Source organism: Salvelinus alpinus, chromosome 26, assembly GCF_045679555.1.
Source record: "Salvelinus alpinus chromosome 26, SLU_Salpinus.1, whole genome shotgun sequence".
In the NCBI taxonomy this organism is placed as follows: domain Eukaryota; kingdom Metazoa; phylum Chordata; class Actinopteri; order Salmoniformes; family Salmonidae; genus Salvelinus; species Salvelinus alpinus.
Window position 1 is genome coordinate 24,300,189 of NC_092111.1, and position 20,521 is coordinate 24,320,709.

Here is a 20,521-nt window from a genome sequence, read left to right on the forward strand (position 1 = left end):
ATCAGTATCAACCTGACAGAAGAGAGAACGTCACTCCATCAGTATCAACCTGACAGAAGAGAGAAACGTCACTCCATCAGTATCAACCTGACAGAAGAGAGAAACGTCACTCCATCAGTATCAACCTGACAGAAGAGAGAAACGTCACTCCATCAGTATAAACCAGATGTGTATGTTGGTTAATATGTTCGAGGTGAAGGGTTAACACGTTAAAGGGTGCTTGTTGTAGTACCTGGAACTTCTCCTCCAGTAATTGGCCCATGTCTGGTAACAGTCTGTTCACTAGGGAGAATCCATGGTCTTCCCATGAGTAGTCCTATACACACACACTTATTATAAATTGTACATGCATCTTATATGCACACCAACAACCATAGCTTTCCCATGAGAAGTCCTATAATCAGACATGCAAACATTATACACACACACACACCTCTCTCACACACACACCTGTGCTCTCATGGTAGGAGGTGACTGTTCTCCTCGGATGGAGAAGTCTTCATAGATGAACTCTGGATCCTCCACCAACCTCAACACCAAGTCAGAGGGGGCTCCCCGTACCACTGCTACACACACACACACACACGTGAGAAAGAATGCCATGGAAAACAGCCACAGATCGAGACAGCGTGTGTGTAAATGTGCAGTGGAGGTGTGTGTGTACCAGTAGGTATGCTCTCGCTCCTCTCCCTCTCAAAGCGAGTGATCATCTCTTCCTGACTACACTCCTCCTCCTGCTGTTGTAACTCCACCATCCTCTTCATCAATACCTCCACCTCCGTGACTCCATCCTGACAGAGAGGGAGAAGGAGAGAGAGAAAATGAGTGACTGATTCACATGTTGTCACTTATCCAGCGATCTAGACTGCATCTCAAATCTCACCTCTGGCTTGCCGTCCTCGGGGGCGGGACTGTGAGGGCTTTGTGGCATGTTATTGGATGGTGATGGCGGGCAGAAGGCGTGGTCTCCTTCGTGGTCGGGCTCAGGGTGTAGGCCACACCCCCAAACGAAGGAGGACAGCGAATGAGAGTGAGTCATCAGAACAACTGCGTGGATCAGCTCAGCCAATGACCAACGAGCGTCCGCCCCGGGACACACCAACTCCTGCAGGAGAGGGGGTGGATGACCATTACTGTATACCTCTCTCTGTGTGTGTGTGTGTGTGTGTGTGTGTGTGTGTGTGCGTCTGTCTGTCTGTCTCTCACCTGTATGTGCTGTTGTGTGATGAGCCAGGGTCTGTGTGCCAGCAACTTGTTGAGTGTGTGTAGGCAGCGTATTTTGGGGTGTGTGTGTTGTAGCCCCTCCAGCCAGCTCTCCTCCCCCCCCGCCTCCAGGAACCCTGCACTATGCTGTTGGACAAGGTAGGAACACTGGTGACGAGCTGCGGCCTGGGGAGAGAGGGAGAAAAGAGAATAGAGAGGGAAAGTAGAGAGAGACAGTGTGTTTGAGGGGGATCAGCTTGAGTAAGGTAATTACATAAGTCATTATTTGAGATGTAAGGTGATTTGTTGATCAGTGATTCTGTGAGGTTATGGTTCAGTTTAGGCAGTACAGGCTCTCACCATGACAACGATGTAGTGCCTCCAGGGGCGGGGCAGGGGGCCATCCAGCTCCAGCAAAGCATGCTGGGTACGCAGGAAGCAGCTGAGGTAGGTGGGGTGAAGGGCCATCACCATGGTGATGTGGTCAAAACGGCCCAATGAGAGGAAGGCTTCTATCAGAACTTCCTGATCTGGCCCCTCCTCCAAAATCTGAGAGGGAGTCAGAAGCACACACATGGACAGACTGATACTGTCTCACACTCACTGTAATAGTCATATGCTTATCCGTGCACACACACGTACCACTTGTGCAGGGATGAAGGCACTAGGACCGGAGGCCAAAGCCTGAGGAATCTCAACACCTTGCTCCTGAGAGAAAGAGAGAGAGAGAGAGAGAAACCATGAATAACAATATCGAATGACTTAACAATTCCGTCACCAACTCAAACATCCACATTTACAATAAAAACATCCCTCTACAGTCCAAAGGGATAGAGAAGTAGAAATACTGGTTCCATGCTTTGTGATCCACCAAATACACAACACCTTATTTCTAGCTCTTAATCTTAGACTGTCATTGTTCTATCTACAGTATGTTATAGCCATGCCAATGCCATGACGCAGGCTTAAGTAGACCCAAACACTTGTGCCAGAGCCATCTAGAACAGTGAAGTTACTATATCAGCTGCCAGTTACAACTGCCTCCCTGTTAGCCCAAATTAAAGTTACACTGTAACATGATACATGAGCAACAACTTTTATAATAGGAACCAAATTCATAATATACAACCATCCATATTCCCAAACACTCACCATCATCTGGAGTTAACAGGTTACCTCTGCGGTATATATACTATGTTAACAGCTAAAAACTACAGGACCCGGTAAATCGGTTTTCTTTCAGTAATGTAATGCGTGCCGTGGTGTTTCGATAAGAGCTAAACGGGGGCGTGCCATAGTCTTACATCATCCCGTGCTCGGCTGTCTGATGAAACAAACTGGCAACTGACAGAAGACAGCTGTGAATTTAACTGTCATTGACTGGGGTTATCATCGTTCATCATGACCTCATGTACCTTTAATTCATGGAGACTACTCAATCTTGTCATTTGATGGGCAACATCATGGATCAATGACATATTGTGTAAATGATTATGCTCCTCTCTGGCAACTGCAAACCATGCTAGCTACCGGTTTCGCTGTCTCTGCAGTTCGAACCCTACCTGTGCAGTCCGCAGCAGTTCCGCTGCCCTCTCGCGGACCTCCTGTAAGGGGCAGGACCGGGAGACCCGCAGCAGCCGCAGGAGAGTGTGTTTATCGAGACGAGCAGAACCGGGTCGGTCCAGACCCAACCGGGACATGACGCTCTGGGTCAGTTCTTCCAGCGCCTCTGTCCTCTCCGCCTCGTCCCTGCTGCACAGCCGAGAAAAGTTATTCGGGTTCGGCCCCAGTTCGGGTTGATGATGTCGGCTTGTAGGTCTGGGAACTTCGGAGTTGGTGGTTCTTCCTCCATTACATTGGCAGAGCACGTCCGTCAGTGGTTCTAGCGCCATCTCTTCCATAGCAACCTGCACAGAACCCTCTCGTGCCTGGTCTTGTCCCTAACTCGCTAGCTAGCTAACGTTAGCGCTGGTTTCCGAATGCTGGTGTGCTAGCTAGTTAGCATTTAGGCTTTCACAACTCAGTCAAATTTCGTCAATTGACCGTAGTCGGCAGTAATCCCCACATATTTTGTTCTCAAATCGACAGATTTTTTCTCAAGTAATGACAACACATTTGACTTGAGGCTAGCTTGCTAATGTCTCGAGCACGGGGCACTGTGCTTGTGCTTGCTAATGTCTCGAGCACGGGGCACTTATTACTGAAGGCTAGCAAGTTGTTCATCCCTGTCAATTTGAGTCGGATCAAAACAGCGAAGGCGTCTGCAGCAATATACGTCCATTATATAAGGTTCTGGTATCGAATACGTGACAGATATTCGTCACTTGTCCGGGTAATCTTTCAGATGTGGAGACGTCTGCTGACTTTCATAAGCTGTCCATTCGCGGCTATTAACTCTTCTACTTCTGCGTGACCACTGACGTCACAGATTTGTAAAAAATTGTTTATTCATTCTGAAGGCGTGTTCCCTCACTATATGGTATTAGGCATTAGGTACTGTCAAGTTAGTTAACTATGTACGTTTGTATTCTTGATTTGTTGCCCATTGTTCCATCTACTTGGATACTTGCTGCTGTTGAAATTCTAATTATAGTGATAGACTGGCTTTCGGTGTAGAGTTTGGGGTCCATGAAAGTAGTGAGAGTGAGGACACAGCAAACTTTATTCTTAGTACCTCTACCGTTATATCCTCCCCCAGAGGGGTGTGTGTGTGTTCAGTACTCCCAGTAAACACTGTTCCTCACACTGTGTGTGTGTGTATTCAGTACTCCCAGTAAACACTTTCTCACACTGTGTGTGTGTGTGTGTATTCAGTACTCCCAGTAAACACTTTCTCACACTGCATGTGTGTGTTCAAATTGGAAAAAAAGTTGGAAAATGGCACCGACAGAGGGCTGCCGTGCTTCTAGCTCTTAGGAAATGTTGCAGAATTTTGTTTTTTTATGTGTTATTTCTTACATTATTAGCTTTTTTGTGTTATTACATACAGCCGGGAAGAACTATTTGATATCAGAGCGGCGGTAACTATTCAGCACTACCAGCATTACGACCAGGAATACAACTTTCCCGAATCGGATCCATTGTTCGTCCCCCTATGGCAATTGAACTGATTCCAGAGGCCGATCCAAAACACCGCCGGCGGAGGAGAGGTACTCAGCATGGTCTTCTAAACTGACTTAGGAGGTACGCACACCACCCACCGCTTCCGAGTATATTACTCACTAATGTTCAGTCTCTGGATAATAAAGTTGACGAGCTCAGGGAGAGGATTTCTTTCCAGAGAGACAACAGGGATTGTAACATACTCTGTTTCATGGAAACATGGCTCTCTCGTGATATACTGTCTGAGTCCGTCCAGCCAGTTGGGTTCTCAGTTCATCGCACAGACAGGAATAAATATCTCTCCGGGAAGAAGAAGGGCGGGGGTGTATGTTTCATGATTAAAGACTCATGGTGTGATTGTGATAACATACAGGAACTCAAGTCCTTTTGTTCACACGACCTAAAATACCTCACAATCAAATGCCGACCGTATTATCTCCCAGGAGAATTCTCTTTGGTTATAGTCACAGCCGTGTGTATCCTTCTTCTAGCCGATACTACGACGGCCCTCAAAGAACTTCACTGGACGATATGCAAACTGGAAACCACATATCTTGAGGCCGCATTTATTGTAGCTAGAGATTTTAACAAAGCAAATTTGAGAAAAAGGCTGCCTAAATTCTATCCACACATTGACTGAAGTACTCACGCCACTAAAACACTCAACTATTCAACGCTGCTCTGACCAATCGGAATCCACGCTTCAAGATTGTTTTGATCACGCGGACTGGGATATGCTTCCTGTAGCCTCCGAGAATAATACTGATGAATACACTGATACGGTGGCTGAGTTTATCAGGAAGTGTATAGGAGATGTTGTACCCACTGCGACTATTAAAAACTACCCTAACCAGAAACCATGGATAGATGGCAACATTCGCACAAAACTGAAAGCGCAAACCCTCGCATTTAACCATGGCAAGGTGACTGGGAAAATGGCTGAATACAAACAGTGTAGTTAGTCCCTCCGAAAGGCAACCAAACAGGCAAAATGTCAGTATAGAGACAAAGTGGCGTCGCAATTCAACGGCTCAGACACGAGACGTTTGTGGCAGGGTCTACAGAAAATCACGGACAACAAAGGGAAAACCAGCCACATAAAAGACACCAACGACTTGCTTCCGGACAAAGCTAAATACCTTCTTCGCCCGCTTTGAGGATAACACAGTGCCACCAACGAGGCCCACTACCAAGGACTGTGGGCTCTCCTTCTCCGTGGCCGACGTAAGACATTTAAGCTCGTTAACCCTCGCAAGGCTGCCGGCCGAGACGGCATCCCTAGCCGCGTCCTCAGAGCATGCGCAGACCAGCTGGCTGGAGTATTTACGGACATATTCAATCTCTCCCTATCCCAGTCTGCTGTCCCTACTTGCTTCAAGATGTCCACCATTGTTCCTGTACCCAAGAAAGCAAAGGTAACAGAACTAAATGACTATCGCCCAGTAGCACTCACCTCTGTCATCATGAAGTGCTTTGAGAGGCTAGTCAAGGATCATATCACCTCTACCTTACCTGACACCCTAGAACCACTTCAATTTGCTTATCGCCCCAATAGATCCACTGACGATGCAATCGCTTTGCATTGCACACTGCCCTATCCCACCTGGACAAGAGGAATACCTATGTAAGAATGCTGTTCATTGACTCTAGCTCAGCATTCAACACCATAGTAACCTCCAAGCTCATCATTCAGCTTGAGGCCCTGGGTCTGAACCCTACCTTGTGCAACTGGGTCCTGGACATCCTGACGGGCCGCCCCCAGGTGGTGAAGGTATTAAAAAACACCTCCACTTTGCTGATACTCAACACTGGGGCCCCACAAAGATGCGTCCTCAGCCCCCTCCTGTACTCCCTGTTCACCCATGACTGCGTGGCCACACATACCTCCAACTCAATAATCAAGTTTGCGGACGACACAACAGTAGTAGGCCTGATTACCAACGTTGACGAGACAGCCTACAGAGAGGAATTGAGGGCCCTGGGAGTGTGGTGCCAGAAAAATAACCTCTCACCCAACGTCAACAAAACAAAGGAGCTGATCGTGGACTTCAGGAAACAGCAGAGGGAGCACCCCCCTATCCACAGACAGGACCGTAGTGGAGCAGGTGGAAAGCTTCAAGTTCCTCGGTGTACACATCACAGACAAACAGAAATGGCCCACCCACACAGAGTGTTGTGAAGAAGGCACAACAGCGCCTCTTCAACCTCAGGAGGCTGAAGAAATTTGGCTTGGCACCTAAAACCCTCACAAACTTTTACAGATGCAAAATTAAGAGAATCCTGTCAGGCTGCATCATCGCCTGGTAGGGCAACTGCACCGCCCGCAACCGCAGGGCTCTCCAGAGGGTGGTGCGGTCTACCCAACGCATCACCGGGGGCAAACTACCTGCCCTCCAGGACACCTACAACACCCGATGTCACAGGAAGGCCAAAAAGATAATCAAGGACAACAACCACCCGAGTTAAATAAACAGACTGTTAAATAAAGTTAAATAGCCATCACTAGCAGATTAGAGGCTGCTGCCCTATATACATAGACTTGGAATCACTGGCCACTTTAATAACGGAACACTAGTCACAACTTCTTAAGGCTAGAGGGCACTATTTTCACGTCCGGATGAAAAGTGTGCCCAAAGTAAACTGCCTGCTACTCAGGCCCAGAAGCTAGGATATGCATATTATTAGTAGATTTGGATAGAAAACACTCTGAAGTTTCTAAAACTGTTTGAATGATGTCTGAGTATAACAGAACTTATTTGGCAGGCGAAACCCTGAGGACAAACCATCCAGGAAAAATGATTTTGAGGTCACTCTCTTTCAATGGGTTTTCATTGGGAATCTAGAATTCAGTTGCAGTCAGTTCCTATCGCTTCCACTGGATGTCAACAGTCTTTAGAAATTGGTTGATGTTTTTCCTTTGAGAAATGAAGAAGTAGCCCTGTTCAGAACGAGGGTCGAGTGAAGTGTACTGTTTGATAGAGGCGCGTGACCTGTAAAGCACGCTCCACTTTGTTTTCCTCCGGAATTGAACGCAATTTATTCCGTCTTAAATTTTATTGATTATTTACGTTTAAAAATACCTAAAGTTGGATTAGGAAAGTTGTTTTAAAAATGTTTGGATCAAGTTTACAGGTAACTAATTAGATAATGTGTAGTCATGTTGCGCGAGTTGGAACCGGTGTATTTTCTGAATCATACGCGCCAAATAAATGGACATTTTGGATATATATAATGACAGAATTTATCGAACAAAAGGACCATTTATGATGTTTAATGGACATATTGGAGTGCCAACAGAAGAAGATCTTCAAAGGTAAGGGATGAATTATATGTTATTTCTGACTTTGTGTTGTGCCTGGCGGGTTGAATTATGATTTTCATGTGTATGTTTGATGGGGTGCTGTCCTCAGATAATAGCATGGTTTGCTTTCGCCGTAAAGCCTTTTTGAAATCTGACAATGGGGCTGGATTAACAAGAAGTTCATCTTTAAACCGGTGTATAACACTTGTATGATTTATGAATTATTATTATGAGTATTTCTGTTTTTGAATTTGGTGCGCTGCTATTTCACTGGGTGTTGTCAAATCAATCCCGTTAACGGGATTGGCGCGCGAAGGGATCACTAAGAGTTCAAGTTTACATATTTTGCATTACTCATCTCTTATGTACATACTGTATTCTATCCTATTCTACTGTATCTTATTCTATGCCGCTCTGACATTGCTCGCCCAAATATTTATATATTCTTAATTCCATTCCTTTACTTTAGATTTGTGTGTATTGTTGTGAAATTGTTAGCTATTACTGCACTGTTGGAGCTAGAAACATAAGCATTTCGCTACACCCCCAATAACATCTGCTAAACATGTGAATGTGACAAATAAAATTTGATTTTCAGTACTCCCAGTGAACACTGTTCCTCACACTGTGTAGCTCATGATCATGATGACGTCAGTTCTATCATACCTTCTCCACTTATATTAACAATGTATACTTCCTGAAATGTCTTTATTTAGGAAAATAAAAAAATTATCAACACATGTATCTTTAAGACCAATCTTATATTAAATTACCTTTATATATATATTCCATACAAAATAGATACCTTCGTATGGTGACAACAGGGGAAAGAAAGAGATGAGAGTGAGAGATGCAGGGAGAGACACATAACAACAAAATGATCGATGGAACTGATGTCCTGTTCCACTGGGAATGACGAGACACAAGTTGCTTTTGGGGAAGACTATACATTGCGCACACACAGGCCGCCTTAAAGATAGGACCCTTCAGTGTTACAAACACCGGTTCCCTATGAGGGAAGACTTTTATTAACGCACACACAGGCTGCCTATGGGGGGGAGACTTTCAGAGGCACAGACAGAAGATGAGTTACCATGGCGACCGGTGCTCCATCTCCAGGAAACCCAGTGATGGATGAGGTGAGGCAGAGAGAGAAGCGTGCTAAAGAGAAATGGGGCGGGGTCAAAGCTCAGAGGTCATAAACTCCTCTTCAGACTCAACAGGAAGTAAAAACAGGGTGTGTGTTGTGGGGGGTGTTTGGGGTATGTGTGTGTATCCTCAGACAATCTTGTTCTCCAGTGCAGCGATCCTCTTCGACACGCCCTCCAGTGAAATCAGAGTGAAGGAAACCACAGCAAGACAGATGTAACACAGTAGCAACAACACTTTTACCTCACTCTCTTGTAAAGGATATGTTTTTTCGTTAGTGCCTGTAAGGCTTCTTCTACTTTTTTCTGGAACTTAACGACAGAGTCACATTCACATGGGTCCTCCTCTGTAAAGACAGACAGAATAAAGTCACATTCACATGGGTCCTCCTCTGTAAAGACAGACAGCATAAAGTCACATTCACATGGGTCCTCCTCTGTAAAGACAGACAGAATAAAGTCACATTCACATGGGTCCTCCTCTGTAAAGACAGACAGAATAAAGTCACATTCACATGGGTCCTCCTCTGTAAAGACAGACAGCATAAAGTCACATTCGCATGGGTCCTCCTCTGTAAAGACAGACAGCATAAAGTCACATTCGCATGGGTCCTCCTCTGTAAAGACAGACAGAATAAAGTCACATTCACATGGGTCCTCCTCTGTAAAGACAGACAGCATAAAGTCACATTCACATGGGTCCTCCTCTGTAAAGACAGACAGAATAAAGTCACATTCACATGGGTCCTCCGCTGTAAAGACAGACAGAATAAAGTCACATTCACATGGGTCCTCCTCTGTAAAGACAGACAGAATAAAGTCACATTCACATGGGTCCTCCTCTGTAAAGACAGACAGAATAAAGTCACATTCACATGGGTCCTCCTCTGTAAAGACAGACAGCATAAAGTCACATTCACATGGGTCCTCCTCTGTAAAGACAGACAGAATAAAGTCACATTCACATGGGTCCTCCTCTGTAAAGACAGACAGAATAAAGTCACATTCACATGGGTCCTCCTCTGTAAAGACAGACAGAATAAAGTCACATTCACATGGGTCCTCCTCTGTAAAGACAGACAGAATAAAGTCACATTCACATGGGTCCTCCTCTGTAAAGACAGACAGCATAAAGTCACATTCACATGGGTCCTCCTCTGTAAAGACAGACAGAATAAAGTCACATTCACATGGGTCCTCCTCTGTAAAGACAGACAGCATAAAGTCACATTCACATGGGTCCTCCTCTGTAAAGACAGACAGAATAAAGTCACATTCACATGGGTCCTCCTCTGTAAAGACAGACAGCATAAAGTCACATTCACATGGGTCCTCCTCTGTAAAGACAGACAGAATAAAGTCACATTCACATGGGTCCTCCTCTGTAAAGACAGACAGCATAAAGTCACATTCACATGGGTCCTCCTCTGTAAAGACAGACAGAATAAAGTCACATTCACATGGGTCCTCCTCTGTAAAGACAGACAGAATAAAGTCACATTCACATGGGTCCTCCTCTGTAAAGACAGACAGAATAAAGTCACATTCACATGGGTCCTCCTCTGTAAAGACAGACAGAATAAAGTCACATTCACATGGGTCCTCCTCTGTAAAGACAGACAGCATAAAGTCACATTCACATGGGTCCTCCTCTGTAAAGACAGACAGCATAAAGTCACATTCACATGGGTCCTCCTCTGTAAAGACAGACAGAATAAAGTCACATTCACATGGGTCCTCCTCTGTAAAGACAGACAGCATAAAGTCACATTCACATGGGTCCTCCTCTGTAAAGACAGACAGCATAAAGTCACATTCACATGGGTCCTCCACTGTACAGACAGACAGCATAGTCACATAGGGTAATGGAAATGTACTTTATGAGCAGGGAAGACATTCTGTGTGTGTGATTAAATGAGAGAGAATGATTAAATATATGTGTAGTGCAGAGTTTTGAGTGTGTTGTGTATTTGTTTAATATCCCTCATTCCCCCTCGTCCCCCCAGCCTGCAGTAATGCCGCCACAGACGTGGTGTTCCTGATCGATGGTTCTAAGAGTGTGCGTCCAGAGAATCTTGCAGCTGGTCAAGAAGTGGATCAACCAGATCGTGTCTCAGAGACCAAGGCTCACGTTGGACTGTTCCAGTACTCCAGCTCTGTCAAACAGGTGTGTGTGTGAATGTGTGTTGGTGTGTGTGTATGTGTGTGTGTCAGACCTTGACAGATGTTGATCTGCAGCTTCTTAGCGATGGCTGTCATGGCTTTGAAATCTGCAGTGTAGAAGTAGTGTTCTCCTGTTGGCTGTGATGCTATCTCCCTCAACTCATCCTCTACAGCATTACCCACGCCCACAGCATACATCCTAAAACCTAGAGAGAGATAGAGGGGGGGAGGGGAGAGAGTGAGGAGGGAGAGAGCGAGGGGGGAGGGAGGGAGAGAGCGAGGGGGAGGGGGAGAGAGGGAGCGAGAGCGAGGGGGGAGAGGGAGAGAGAGCGAGGGGGGAGAGGGAGAGAGCGAGGGGGGAGAGGGAGAGAGCGAGGGGGGAGAGAGCGAGAGGGTGAGAGGGAGAGAGAGGGTTGGGTGTTAGAAAGACCATGATTAGAGACAGATACAGAGGGGATCCACAGTAAAACGTCACAAAATAAACGTGACTCACCCTTGGAGATGACTACACATGCATTCACACATCCGTTCACACACACACTTAAACACTCTTCCTTCTTCCCTCCCTCACCTTGCTCCTTGGCCTTCTTGGCGGCGTCTCCGATGTAGTCCTGGCTGCGTCCATCGGTGAACACAATGCCGACCTTGGCGACCCCGGGCCGTGCCCCACCAGCTGGTGCAAAGCTGCTGTCGGTCAGGTAGCGCAGGGCCTGTCCTGTCATGGTCCCCCTCTCCATGTAGGCCATCTTCTTCACCGCGTCCTTCAGGTCCTTCTTGTTGTTGTAACGTCCCAGAGGGAACTCCTGAGACGGGAGGAGGGGAGGACGAGGAGGGTGAGGAGGTTGTGAGTTATCACAGTTAGTCAAAGGTTTCTCACAATAATAAATAAATAAAGTGAACCTCAAATTGTAATCCTGTAATCTCATGTTATTAAAACACACACACACCTGTTTGACAGAGCTGGAGTACTGGACCAGTCCAACATGAGCCTTGGTCTCGGAGACGTCCAGTTTGTCTACGATCTGGTTGATCCACTTCTTGACCAGCTCAAAGTTCTCTGGACGCACACTCTTAGAACCATCGATCAGGAACACCACGTCTGTGGCGGCATTACTGCAGGCTGGGGGGACGAGGGGGATGTTTACACATCACACTCAAATTCTACAATACTCATACATTCTATAATTTTCTCTCTCACACACACACACAGACTTACTCTCTCTCTCACACACACACACACACACACACACACACACACACACACACACACACACACACACACACACACACACACACACACACACACACACACACACACACACACACACACACACACACACACACACACACACACACTCACCGCTGCAGCTTTTGCCATCCTCCAGTAGACTGAAGCCCTCCTTGCAGGCACACTTGAATGACCCTGGTGCGCTGATGCATACCTGCTGACAGTCATGATCTCCAGTGGCACACAGGTCCGCCACTGTGTCTAGGCATGCACAGACACACGTACACAGGAGGGAACACACACACACACAGGTACGCACACACACACACACACAGATACGCACACACACACACATGCAGGCACACGTAGAAGCACGCTCGCAGACACACACACACCACAGGGGTGGGGTGGTGGGGGTTAGGGGACAGAATAACACTATGTCAGTTTGAAAACTGGAGGAAAATCTACAGTTGATTTTAAGGATCCACTGAGATCTAATGATTTAAAAGGAATCCGGTAGGATCTACTGGAATCTGATGTTTGTTGTAGAAGACAGTGGATCTTTAAAGAGACAGGGGTGGGAGAGATTGGAGAGATTTATACCCGCTTTAGACCAAATAGCTTTATTGTCCCAATTGAAAATAAATGTGGAAATTGGGATTAGAAAAGGTAATTGGTAGTTTCCAAATTATGTCACTGTCAGGTATAGGCTCGTCCAATAGGAATCCATCCCTGTTTACATGCAGCTCCACCCCTGGGAGGGTCATCCAACATGATTGGCTATATACAAGCGCCATTCAAACAGCTAGCAAATGGGCCCACCCAAGGCTGGAGCTGATTGGACGTTTGATTTGATTAACACTAGTGGAACACTAATCAGAAGCTTCAGTCTCACCCCTCAGAGGAGGAGGATTTACTGAAGAATGACACCTTACCCTAGCCACACCCACCAACTCCTTTGGTGAGGATGAAGAAAAGGACGATGATGGTGAAGACTCCTCTCCAATTCCCTCCCTCCCTCCCTCCGTCAAACACATCCCCCTCCCTCCCTCCCTTGTCAAACACATCCTCTCTCCTTCCCTCCCTTGTCAAACACATCCTCTCTCCTTGTCAAACACATCCTCTCTCCTTGTCAAACACATCCTCTCTCCTTGTCAAACACATCCTCTCTCCTTGTCAAACACATCCTCTCTCCTTGTCAAACACATCCTCTCTCCTTGTCAAACACATCCTCTCTCCTTGTCAAACACATCCTCTCTCCTTGTCAATAGGCCACACTAGAACAGACCACTTATCAGTAACATATCAGACCATATTGCAATGTTAGTCTTTTCTAGTATGGCCATCTTATGATTACCATCTCTTTCATTCCCTCTTTCTCCCCCTCTTCTCTGTCCTTCCTGTCCTTCCCTCTTTCTCCCCCTCTTCTCTGTCCTTCCTGTCCTTCCCTCTTTCTCCCCCTCTTCTCTGTCCTTCCTGTCCTTCCCTCTTTCTCCCCCTCTTCTCTGTCCTTCCTGTCCTTCCCTCTTTCTCCCCCTCTTCTCTGTCCTTCCTGTCCTTCCCTCTTTCTCCCCCTCTTCTCTGTCCTTCCTGTCCTTCCCTCTTTCTCCCCCTCTTCTCTGTCCTTCCTGTCCTTCCCTCTTTCTCCCCCTCTTCTCTGTCCTTCCTGTCCTTCCCTCTTTCTCCCCCTCTTCTCTGTCCTTCCTGTCCTTCCCTCTTTCTCCCCCTCTTCTCTGTCCTTCCTGTCCTTCCCTCTTTCTCCCTCCCTCTCTCACCACAGAAAGCCTCCTGGAACTTCTTGGTGAGTTTCTCGATGACTGAGTAGCTCTCTACGTAGTCCACGTGGTCGTCCAGCTGCTCGCTGGCGATCTGCTTCAGCGTATTCAGGTCTACACGCCCTACGCCAATGGCGTATAGCTCGATACCCGCGTCCCGGGCACGCGCCGCCACATCCTTTACGTTGTCCTGGGGACGACCGTCTGTCACGATGATGGCCACCTGGAGGAGATATGGCAACGATACGACATTAGTTGGATAGACTAGTTGATTAATAGGAACCAGGTTAGGTCACGCAGACATAAAACAGCAGCCGGTCGCTGAGACACAAAATGGCGATAAGGGTTGTTGAAAGGCCAAGGTGCTTGATTGAGCTTGCCTGTTGCAATGGACCAAATAGAAAAGTCCCCAAAATGTAAACCCCACCCATCTGGCACTACAGGCAGGCTAAAGAAAATGTAAGTATTTTAAAGATTTCAGATAGGATTTGAACCCTGGTCTGGTGTGCGTCTAACCTACCTTGCTGATGTCTGGGGACTTGACGCGGGCGCCCTCAGCCTCGCTGAAAGCTACGTTGAGGGCGAACTGGATAGCAAGGCCGGTCATGGTGCCAGTGGACAGGGGCTCGATCTTAGTCACAGCCTTTACCAGACCTGCCTTGGTTTTATGGGTCTTCAGAGACAGCTGGAGAGAGACAAGAGTTAGGTGTGTGTGTGTGTGTGTGTGTGTGTGTGTGTGTGTGTGTGTGTGTGTGTGTGTGTGTGTGTGTGTGTGTGTGTGTGTGTGTGTGTGTGTGTGTGGGGGAGTACATCCTAAATAGATTATCTTGGAACTTTTGGGGACAACATGGCTGTGATGTAGTACTCAGGAGAGTCAGAAGGGGGCATCATACAGAACGTGTGGACATCAGTGAATGTAAGGACAGTTATGGAGTCCATTCAAATTCTATATCTCACCACTCAAACACACACACCTCATTCTTGACGCGGCTGGCATAGTTGACCACTCCGACCCGTGTGGCGTCAGGTCCAACATCCAGTCCCTCGATGACCTTGGCCAGGAACACCTTCACCTGCTCGAACTCTGACGGACGCACACTCCTACTGCTGTCCACGATGAACACCAGGTCTGTAGGGCGAGTGTTACACAGACCTGCCGCTGGGGGGGAGATTATTATTAGTGACAATGATTACTATTATTCAAATTCATGTTCAGAAAATCTTCAATGGCTGGTCAATTCTGCTGTTCATATTCTCTTCGAATTCAATTGAGAGAGGAGGGATTTGTAGAGGTGGGGGAGAGGAAGAGAGGGAGAAGTGGGAGGAAACAGTGGGGAGGGGGAGTGAAAGAGTGGGGAGGGGGAGTGAGAACCAGGTATGGGGATGCAAGGAGTGAGGAGAAAGGTAAGAGGGAGGAGCAAATAAAGGGAGGAGCAAAGAGAGAGAGCGAGAGAGTGGGATATTAGGGAGGGAGGAAGGGATGGATGGTATGAAAGGGAGACAAGATAGAGGGAGCAAAAAGAGAGAATGAGAGGTCAATGAGTCTGGATGTATTAATCACCCGGAACCAGACTGAACCAGACGGAACCAGACGGAACCAGACGGAACCAGACTGAACCAGACTGAACCAGACTGAACCAGACTGAGAGGAAGCATTAGATGGTTTAGAGTTATAGATACGATGATGATGAGAGAGAGAAGATACGTTTTCCAAAAACAGCTCAGTCTACTGTCACCTCAACAAAGTAAAATACACACAATACAGCAAGCTAGAGAGAGAAATAGAGAGAGAGAGTCACAGTGAGTCATAGAGAACGAGGGAGAGAGAGAGGCAGTAGAGAGAGAGGCAGTAGAGAACGAGGGAGAGAGAGAGGCAGTAGAGAGAGAGAGAGAAAGGCAGTAGAGAGAGAGGGGCAGTAGAGAACGAGGGAGAGAGAGGCAGTAGAGAGAGAGAGGCAGTAGAAAACGAGGGAGAGAGAAAGGCAGTAGAGAGCGAGGCAGTAGAGAACGAGGGAGAGAGAGAGGCAATAGAGAACGAGGGAGAGAGAGAGGCAGTAGAGAACGAGGGAGAGAGAGAGGCAATAGAGAACGAGGGAGAGAGAGAGGCAGTAGAGAACGAGGGAGAGAGAGAGGCAATAGAGAACGAGGGAGAGAGAGAGGCAGTAGAGAACGAGGGAGAGAAAGGCAGTAGAGAGCGAGGCAGTAGAGAACGAGGTAGAGAGCGAGGCAGTAGAGAACGAGGGAGAGAGAAAGGCAGTAGAGAGAGAAGCAGTAGAGTGTAGGTGTATGTAGTAGAGTGTAGCTGTATGTAGTAGAGTGTAGTAGAGTGTAGCTGTATGTAGTAGAGTGTAGCAGTACGTAGTAGAGTGTAGCTGTATGTAGTAGAGTGTAGGTGTATGTAGTAGAGTGTAGCTGTATGTAGTAGAGTGTAGTAGAGTGTAGCTGTATGTAGTAGAGTGTAGCAGTACGTAGTAGATTGTAGCTGTATGTAGTAGAGTGTAGCTGTATGTAGTAGATTGTAGCTGTATGTAGTAGAGTGTAGCTGTATGTAGTAGAGTGTAGCTGTATGTAGTAGAGTGTAGCTGTATGTAGTAGAGTGTAGGTGTATGTAGTAGAGTGTAGCTGTATGTCGTAGATTGTAGCTGTATGTAGTAGAGTGTAGCTGTATGTAGTAGAGTGTAGCTGTGTGTAGTAGTGTAGCTGTATGTAGTAGAGTGTAGCTGTATGTAGTAGAGTGTAGGTGTATGTAGTAGAGTGTAGCTGTATGTAGTAGAGTGTAGCTGTATGTAGTAGAGTGTAGCTGTATGTAGTAGAGTGTAGCTGTATGTAGTAGACTGTAGTAGAGTGTAGCTGTATGTAGTAGAGTGTAGGTGTATGTAGTAGAGTGTAGCTGTATGTAGTAGAGTGTAGCTGTACGTAGTACAGTGTAGCTGTACGTAGTAGAGTGTAGCTGTATGTAGTAGAGTGTAGCTGTATGTAGTAGAGTGTAGTAGAGTGTAGCTGTATGTAGTAGAGTGTAGTAGAGTGTAGCTGTATGTAGTAGAGTGTAGCTGTATGTAGTAGTGTGTAGCTGTACGTAGTAGAGTGTAGCTGTATGTAGTAGTGTGTAGCTGTACGTAGTAGAGTGTAGCTGTACGTAGTAGATTGTAGCTGTATGTAGTAGAGTGTAGTAGAGTGTAGCTGTATGTAGTAGATTGTAGCTGTATGTAGTAGAGTGTAGCTGTATGTAGTAGAGTGTAGTAGAGTGTAGCTGTATGTAGTAGATTGTAGATGTATGTAGTAGAATGTAGCTGTATGTAGTAGAGTGTAGTAGAGTGTAGCTGTATGTAATAGATTGTAGCTGTATGTAGTAGAGTGTAGCTGTATGTAGTAGAGTGTAGTAGAGTGTAGCTGTATGTAGTAGTGTAGTAGAGTGTAGCTGTATGTAGTAGATTGTAGCTGTATGTAGTAGAGTGTAGCTGTATGTAGTAGAGTGTAGCTGTATGTAGTAGAGTGTAGCTGTATGTAGTAGAGTGTAGCTGTATGTAGTAGATTGTAGCTGTATGTAGTAGAGTGTAGCTGTATGTAGTAGAGTGTAGCTGTATGTAGTAGAGTGTAGCTGTATGTAGTAGAGTGTAGCTGTATGTAGTAGAGTGTAGCTGTATGTAGTAGATTGTAGCTGTATGTAGTAGATTGTAGCTGTATGTAGTAGAGTGTAGTAGAGTGTAGCTGTATGTAGTAGAGTGTAGCTGTATGTAGTAGAGTGTAGCTGTATGTAGTAGAGTGTAGCTGTATGTAGTAGAGTGTAGCTGTATGTAGTAGAGTGTAGCTGTATGTAGTAGAGTGTAGCTGTATGTAGTAGAGTGTAGCTGTATGTAGTAGAGTGTAGCTGTATGTAGTAGAGTGTAGCTGTATGTAGTAGAGTGTAGCTGTATGTAGTAGAGTGTAGCTGTATGTAGTAGAGTGTAGCTGTATGTAGTAGAGTGTAGCTGTATGTAGTAGAGTGTAGCTGTATGTAGTAGATTGTAGTAGATTGTAGCTGTATGTAGTAGAGTGTAGCTGTATGTAGTAGAGTGTAGCTGTATGTAGTAGAGTGTAGCAGTACGTAGTAGATTGTAGCTGTATGTAGTAGATTGTAACTGTATGTAGTAGAGTGTAGCAGTATGTAGTAGATTGTAGCTGTACGTAGTAGATTGTAGCTGTATGTAGTAGATTGTAGCTGTATGTGATTGTTCATACTCTATGTTTATGCAACATCACTGATCTCCCTTCTCCCCCTTCACCTCCATCGCTCCTTCGCTCACTGCAGAAGTTTATACAGTACCCCCTCTAACATCCAACACACACACATACACAACCACACACACTTGAACACCTAAATTAACAATTCATTACAATACTTATACCAACACCAAACTTTCAAGCACACTGACACTTCCCACTAGCAACAAACTCTTAATAAACTATTCTAACACAAAAACAAAATACTTTGAAACTATAACATCCATTCAATGTTCCCTGACTGACTCAATTGGAGTCAGTATCCAGCCACATACAGCTAGAACTCTATTCACCTCTATGCCCTAAAGAGCTTGGACCCAGCACCAGCTTGGACCCAGCACCAGCTTGGACCACCAACAATCATTGAGACAGATTTCTCTGTGTGATTCTATTTTTTATGTAAACTTTATTTAACTAGGCAAGTCAGTTAAGAACAAATTCTTATTTACAATGACAGCCTACTCCGGCCAAACCCGGACGACGCTGGGCCAATTGTGCGCCGCCCTATGAGACTTCCAATTACAGCCGGATGTGATGCAGCCTGGATTCGAACCAGGGACTACAGTGACGCCTCTTGCACTGAGATGCAGTGCCTTAGACCAGCAGCCATATAATCTCTCTCTAGAACCCACTCTGGCTGTTCCACTCTACACAGCAGACACCGCCAGGAGGAGGAAAGACCGAAAGATGGAGAGATGCAGGGGTTAGGAATAATGGGTTAGGGGTTAGGAAAGGGTACGATGGTTGTTTAAGGGGCTCTGAGGTTAAGTGACTGCACCATTTGGGGTCAGGGGCAAACTGGGGTTAGGAATAATGGGTTAGGGGTTAGGGTTGGGCTAAGAGTCCAAGTCAGTGGATCATGATTCTTGACCCATTGTGGAGGCAATATGGGTTATAACTAATGATAAGAGGTTTTAAGGGATACAATTAATGTTTAGGTTTAGATTATGGGTCAGGGTTAGAGGTCAGGAGGTTCTTACCCATGGCGGCGGCGGTGCGGAGGTCCACGGACACGGGAGCGGTGGCATGCGCTCCCATGAGGCCGAGCAGCAACAGGAACAATGGCGGAGTGGGTATCATGATGACTGAAAGATCCAACTGGAACAGGACCCAAAAAGTACCGAAAAGGGACCAAAAACGACCTTAGCACCAGAGAAGAGGGAGAGCAGTCCTAGAGCGGTGGCCCAGGAGAGAGTGACTAGGCGAGGGGAGAGAAGAGGGGATAGTGACTAGGCGAGGGGAGAGAGGAGGAGATAGTGACTGGACAAGGGAGGAGGAGATTGACTAGGCGAGAGGAAAGAGGAGGAGATAGTGACTGGGCAAGGGAGGAGAGGAGGAGAAGAGGAGAGAGTGACTGGGCGAGGGAGGAGTGGAGGAGAGGAGGAGAGGGGGAGAGCGAGGCGGGACGGACACACAGTCTCCCAGTCACAGCTACTGGTTATCAATGCAACGGCTTCAAACTCAAACCACAGACAGCCACCCTCTGTACCACTGCCACGACTGTGTGTGTGTGTGTGTGTGTGTGTGTGTGTGTGTGTGTAGGGGGGAAATACCTGCTTTGGGAGGACCTACACTGTAAAATGGTGGTCAGGGAAGAACAAATACACCTTGATATGGGTAGACTGACTGACTGAGTGTGTGTGTGTGTGTGTGTGTGTGTGTGTGTGTGTGTGTGTGTGTGTGTGTGTGTGTGTGTGTGTGTGTGTGTGTGTGTGTGTGTGTGTGTGTGTGTGTGTGTGTGTGTGTGTGTGTGTGTGTGTGTGTGTTGCTTGGCTGGTGCAACAGTTCAAGGTTGGATTTGGCCAAAGCTCAAATAAACAGCAACATGAATTCCTCTTTTCTCCTCATGTTCCCTCGTATAGCAAACACACCTTTACTGCAGGATGTTGAAGAGCTGCCTTACACAGCATACAGTGTTCCTGCTAGACTGTGCATGGTGAATGTGTGTGTATGTGTGTGTGTGTGTGTGTGTGTGCATGGGCAAGCGTGTGTAATCACTCTACTAATGAATGTAGCTTACATTCAGGCTGCGGACGCGTTCCATTTCCCAAAGGTTTTCTCCTTTACTTGTTTCAATACTTTAGACATGCATCCTTCCATCCTTTCCGACATTAAGGGCAGGTCTTCGTCAGGATCATCACCCATTGCACAAATCCTTGAGGTAAGAAGTACTGCTGGTTGCCATTCTTCCCCTCTAATCAGGGAATGATTCAGACCTGGTTGAGTGGACTAACCAATCAATGACATTAATCAATCAATTAACTATTGGGGGGAAAGACAACTAGCAGTACTGCCGACCTCAGCTTTCGATTAGAGAACACCTGACAGAGGAAAACAGAGA

The 20,521-nt window shown here is 46.4% G+C and overlaps 2 protein-coding genes and 1 long non-coding RNA gene across 10 annotated transcripts in view; 1 reads left to right on the plus strand and 2 right to left on the minus strand.

Moving 5' to 3' along the window:
- sesn2 (sestrin 2) overlaps positions 1-3,626 on the minus strand; it is a 33,037-nt gene extending 29,411 nt beyond the window's left edge. The window contains exons 1-8 of one of the 5 annotated variants that reach the window (XM_071368359.1): positions 2,766-3,625; positions 1,846-1,911; positions 1,564-1,752; positions 1,207-1,389; positions 884-1,105; positions 665-791; positions 451-563; positions 233-316 (exon numbers count right to left, since the gene is read on the minus strand). In XM_071368359.1, coding sequence (XP_071224460.1) covers positions 233-316; positions 451-563; positions 665-791; positions 884-1,105; positions 1,207-1,389; positions 1,564-1,752; positions 1,846-1,911; positions 2,766-3,104 — 1,323 coding nt within the window. In that variant the 5' untranslated portion in view covers positions 3,105-3,625. Of the gene's footprint in view, positions 1-232; positions 317-450; positions 567-664; positions 792-883; positions 1,106-1,206; positions 1,390-1,563; positions 1,753-1,845; positions 1,912-2,355; positions 2,561-2,765 lie in introns of those variants that run through there. The other 4 variants (XM_071368358.1, XM_071368362.1, XM_071368361.1 and 1 more) reach the window with 4 other exon arrangements.
- LOC139555000 (uncharacterized) lies at positions 2,774-11,823 on the plus strand. 2 transcript variants are annotated; one of them, XR_011670924.1, is made up of 4 exons: positions 2,788-2,913; positions 4,193-4,386; positions 10,761-10,921; positions 11,527-11,823. It is a non-coding gene; the product is annotated as an uncharacterized lncRNA (long non-coding RNA). The 2 variants fall into 2 exon arrangements; XR_011670923.1 differs by lacking the exon at positions 4,193-4,386 and having other exon boundaries at positions 2,774-2,913.
- Positions 8,298-19,658, minus strand: matn1 (matrilin 1). Of its 3 annotated transcripts, none has more exons than XM_071368365.1 (10): positions 19,161-19,658; positions 14,895-15,079; positions 14,441-14,605; positions 13,921-14,143; positions 12,278-12,400; positions 11,865-12,037; positions 11,489-11,720; positions 10,971-11,123; positions 9,021-9,101; positions 8,298-8,934 (listed from the first exon to the last, which is right to left on the minus strand). In XM_071368365.1, the coding sequence occupies exons 1-10, from the start codon at positions 19,258-19,260 to the stop codon at positions 8,885-8,887; spliced, it is 1,485 nt and encodes a 494-aa protein (XP_071224466.1). In that variant the 5' UTR covers positions 19,261-19,658; the 3' UTR covers positions 8,298-8,884. The 3 variants fall into 3 exon arrangements, with proteins under 3 accessions (XP_071224466.1, XP_071224465.1, XP_071224467.1); XM_071368364.1 differs by having other exon boundaries at positions 12,278-12,406; positions 19,161-19,501; XM_071368366.1 differs by lacking the exon at positions 12,278-12,400 and having other exon boundaries at positions 19,161-19,501.
- Between the last annotated feature and the right edge of the window lie 863 nt (positions 19,659-20,521).

Coding starts and splice junctions, on each gene's coding strand:
- matn1 (XM_071368364.1), bottom strand. CDS start 19,260: ATGATACCCACTCCGCCATTGTTCCTGTTGCTGCTCGGCCTCATGGGA. Junction 14,606..14,894: donor CCAGCCGCGTCAAGAATGAG/GTGTGTGTGTTT, acceptor GTCTCTCTCCAG/CTGTCTCTGAAGACCCATAA. Junction 12,038..12,277: donor GGATGGCAAAAGCTGCAGCG/GTGAGTGTGTGT, acceptor TCGTCCCCCCAG/CCTGCAGTAATGCCGCCACA.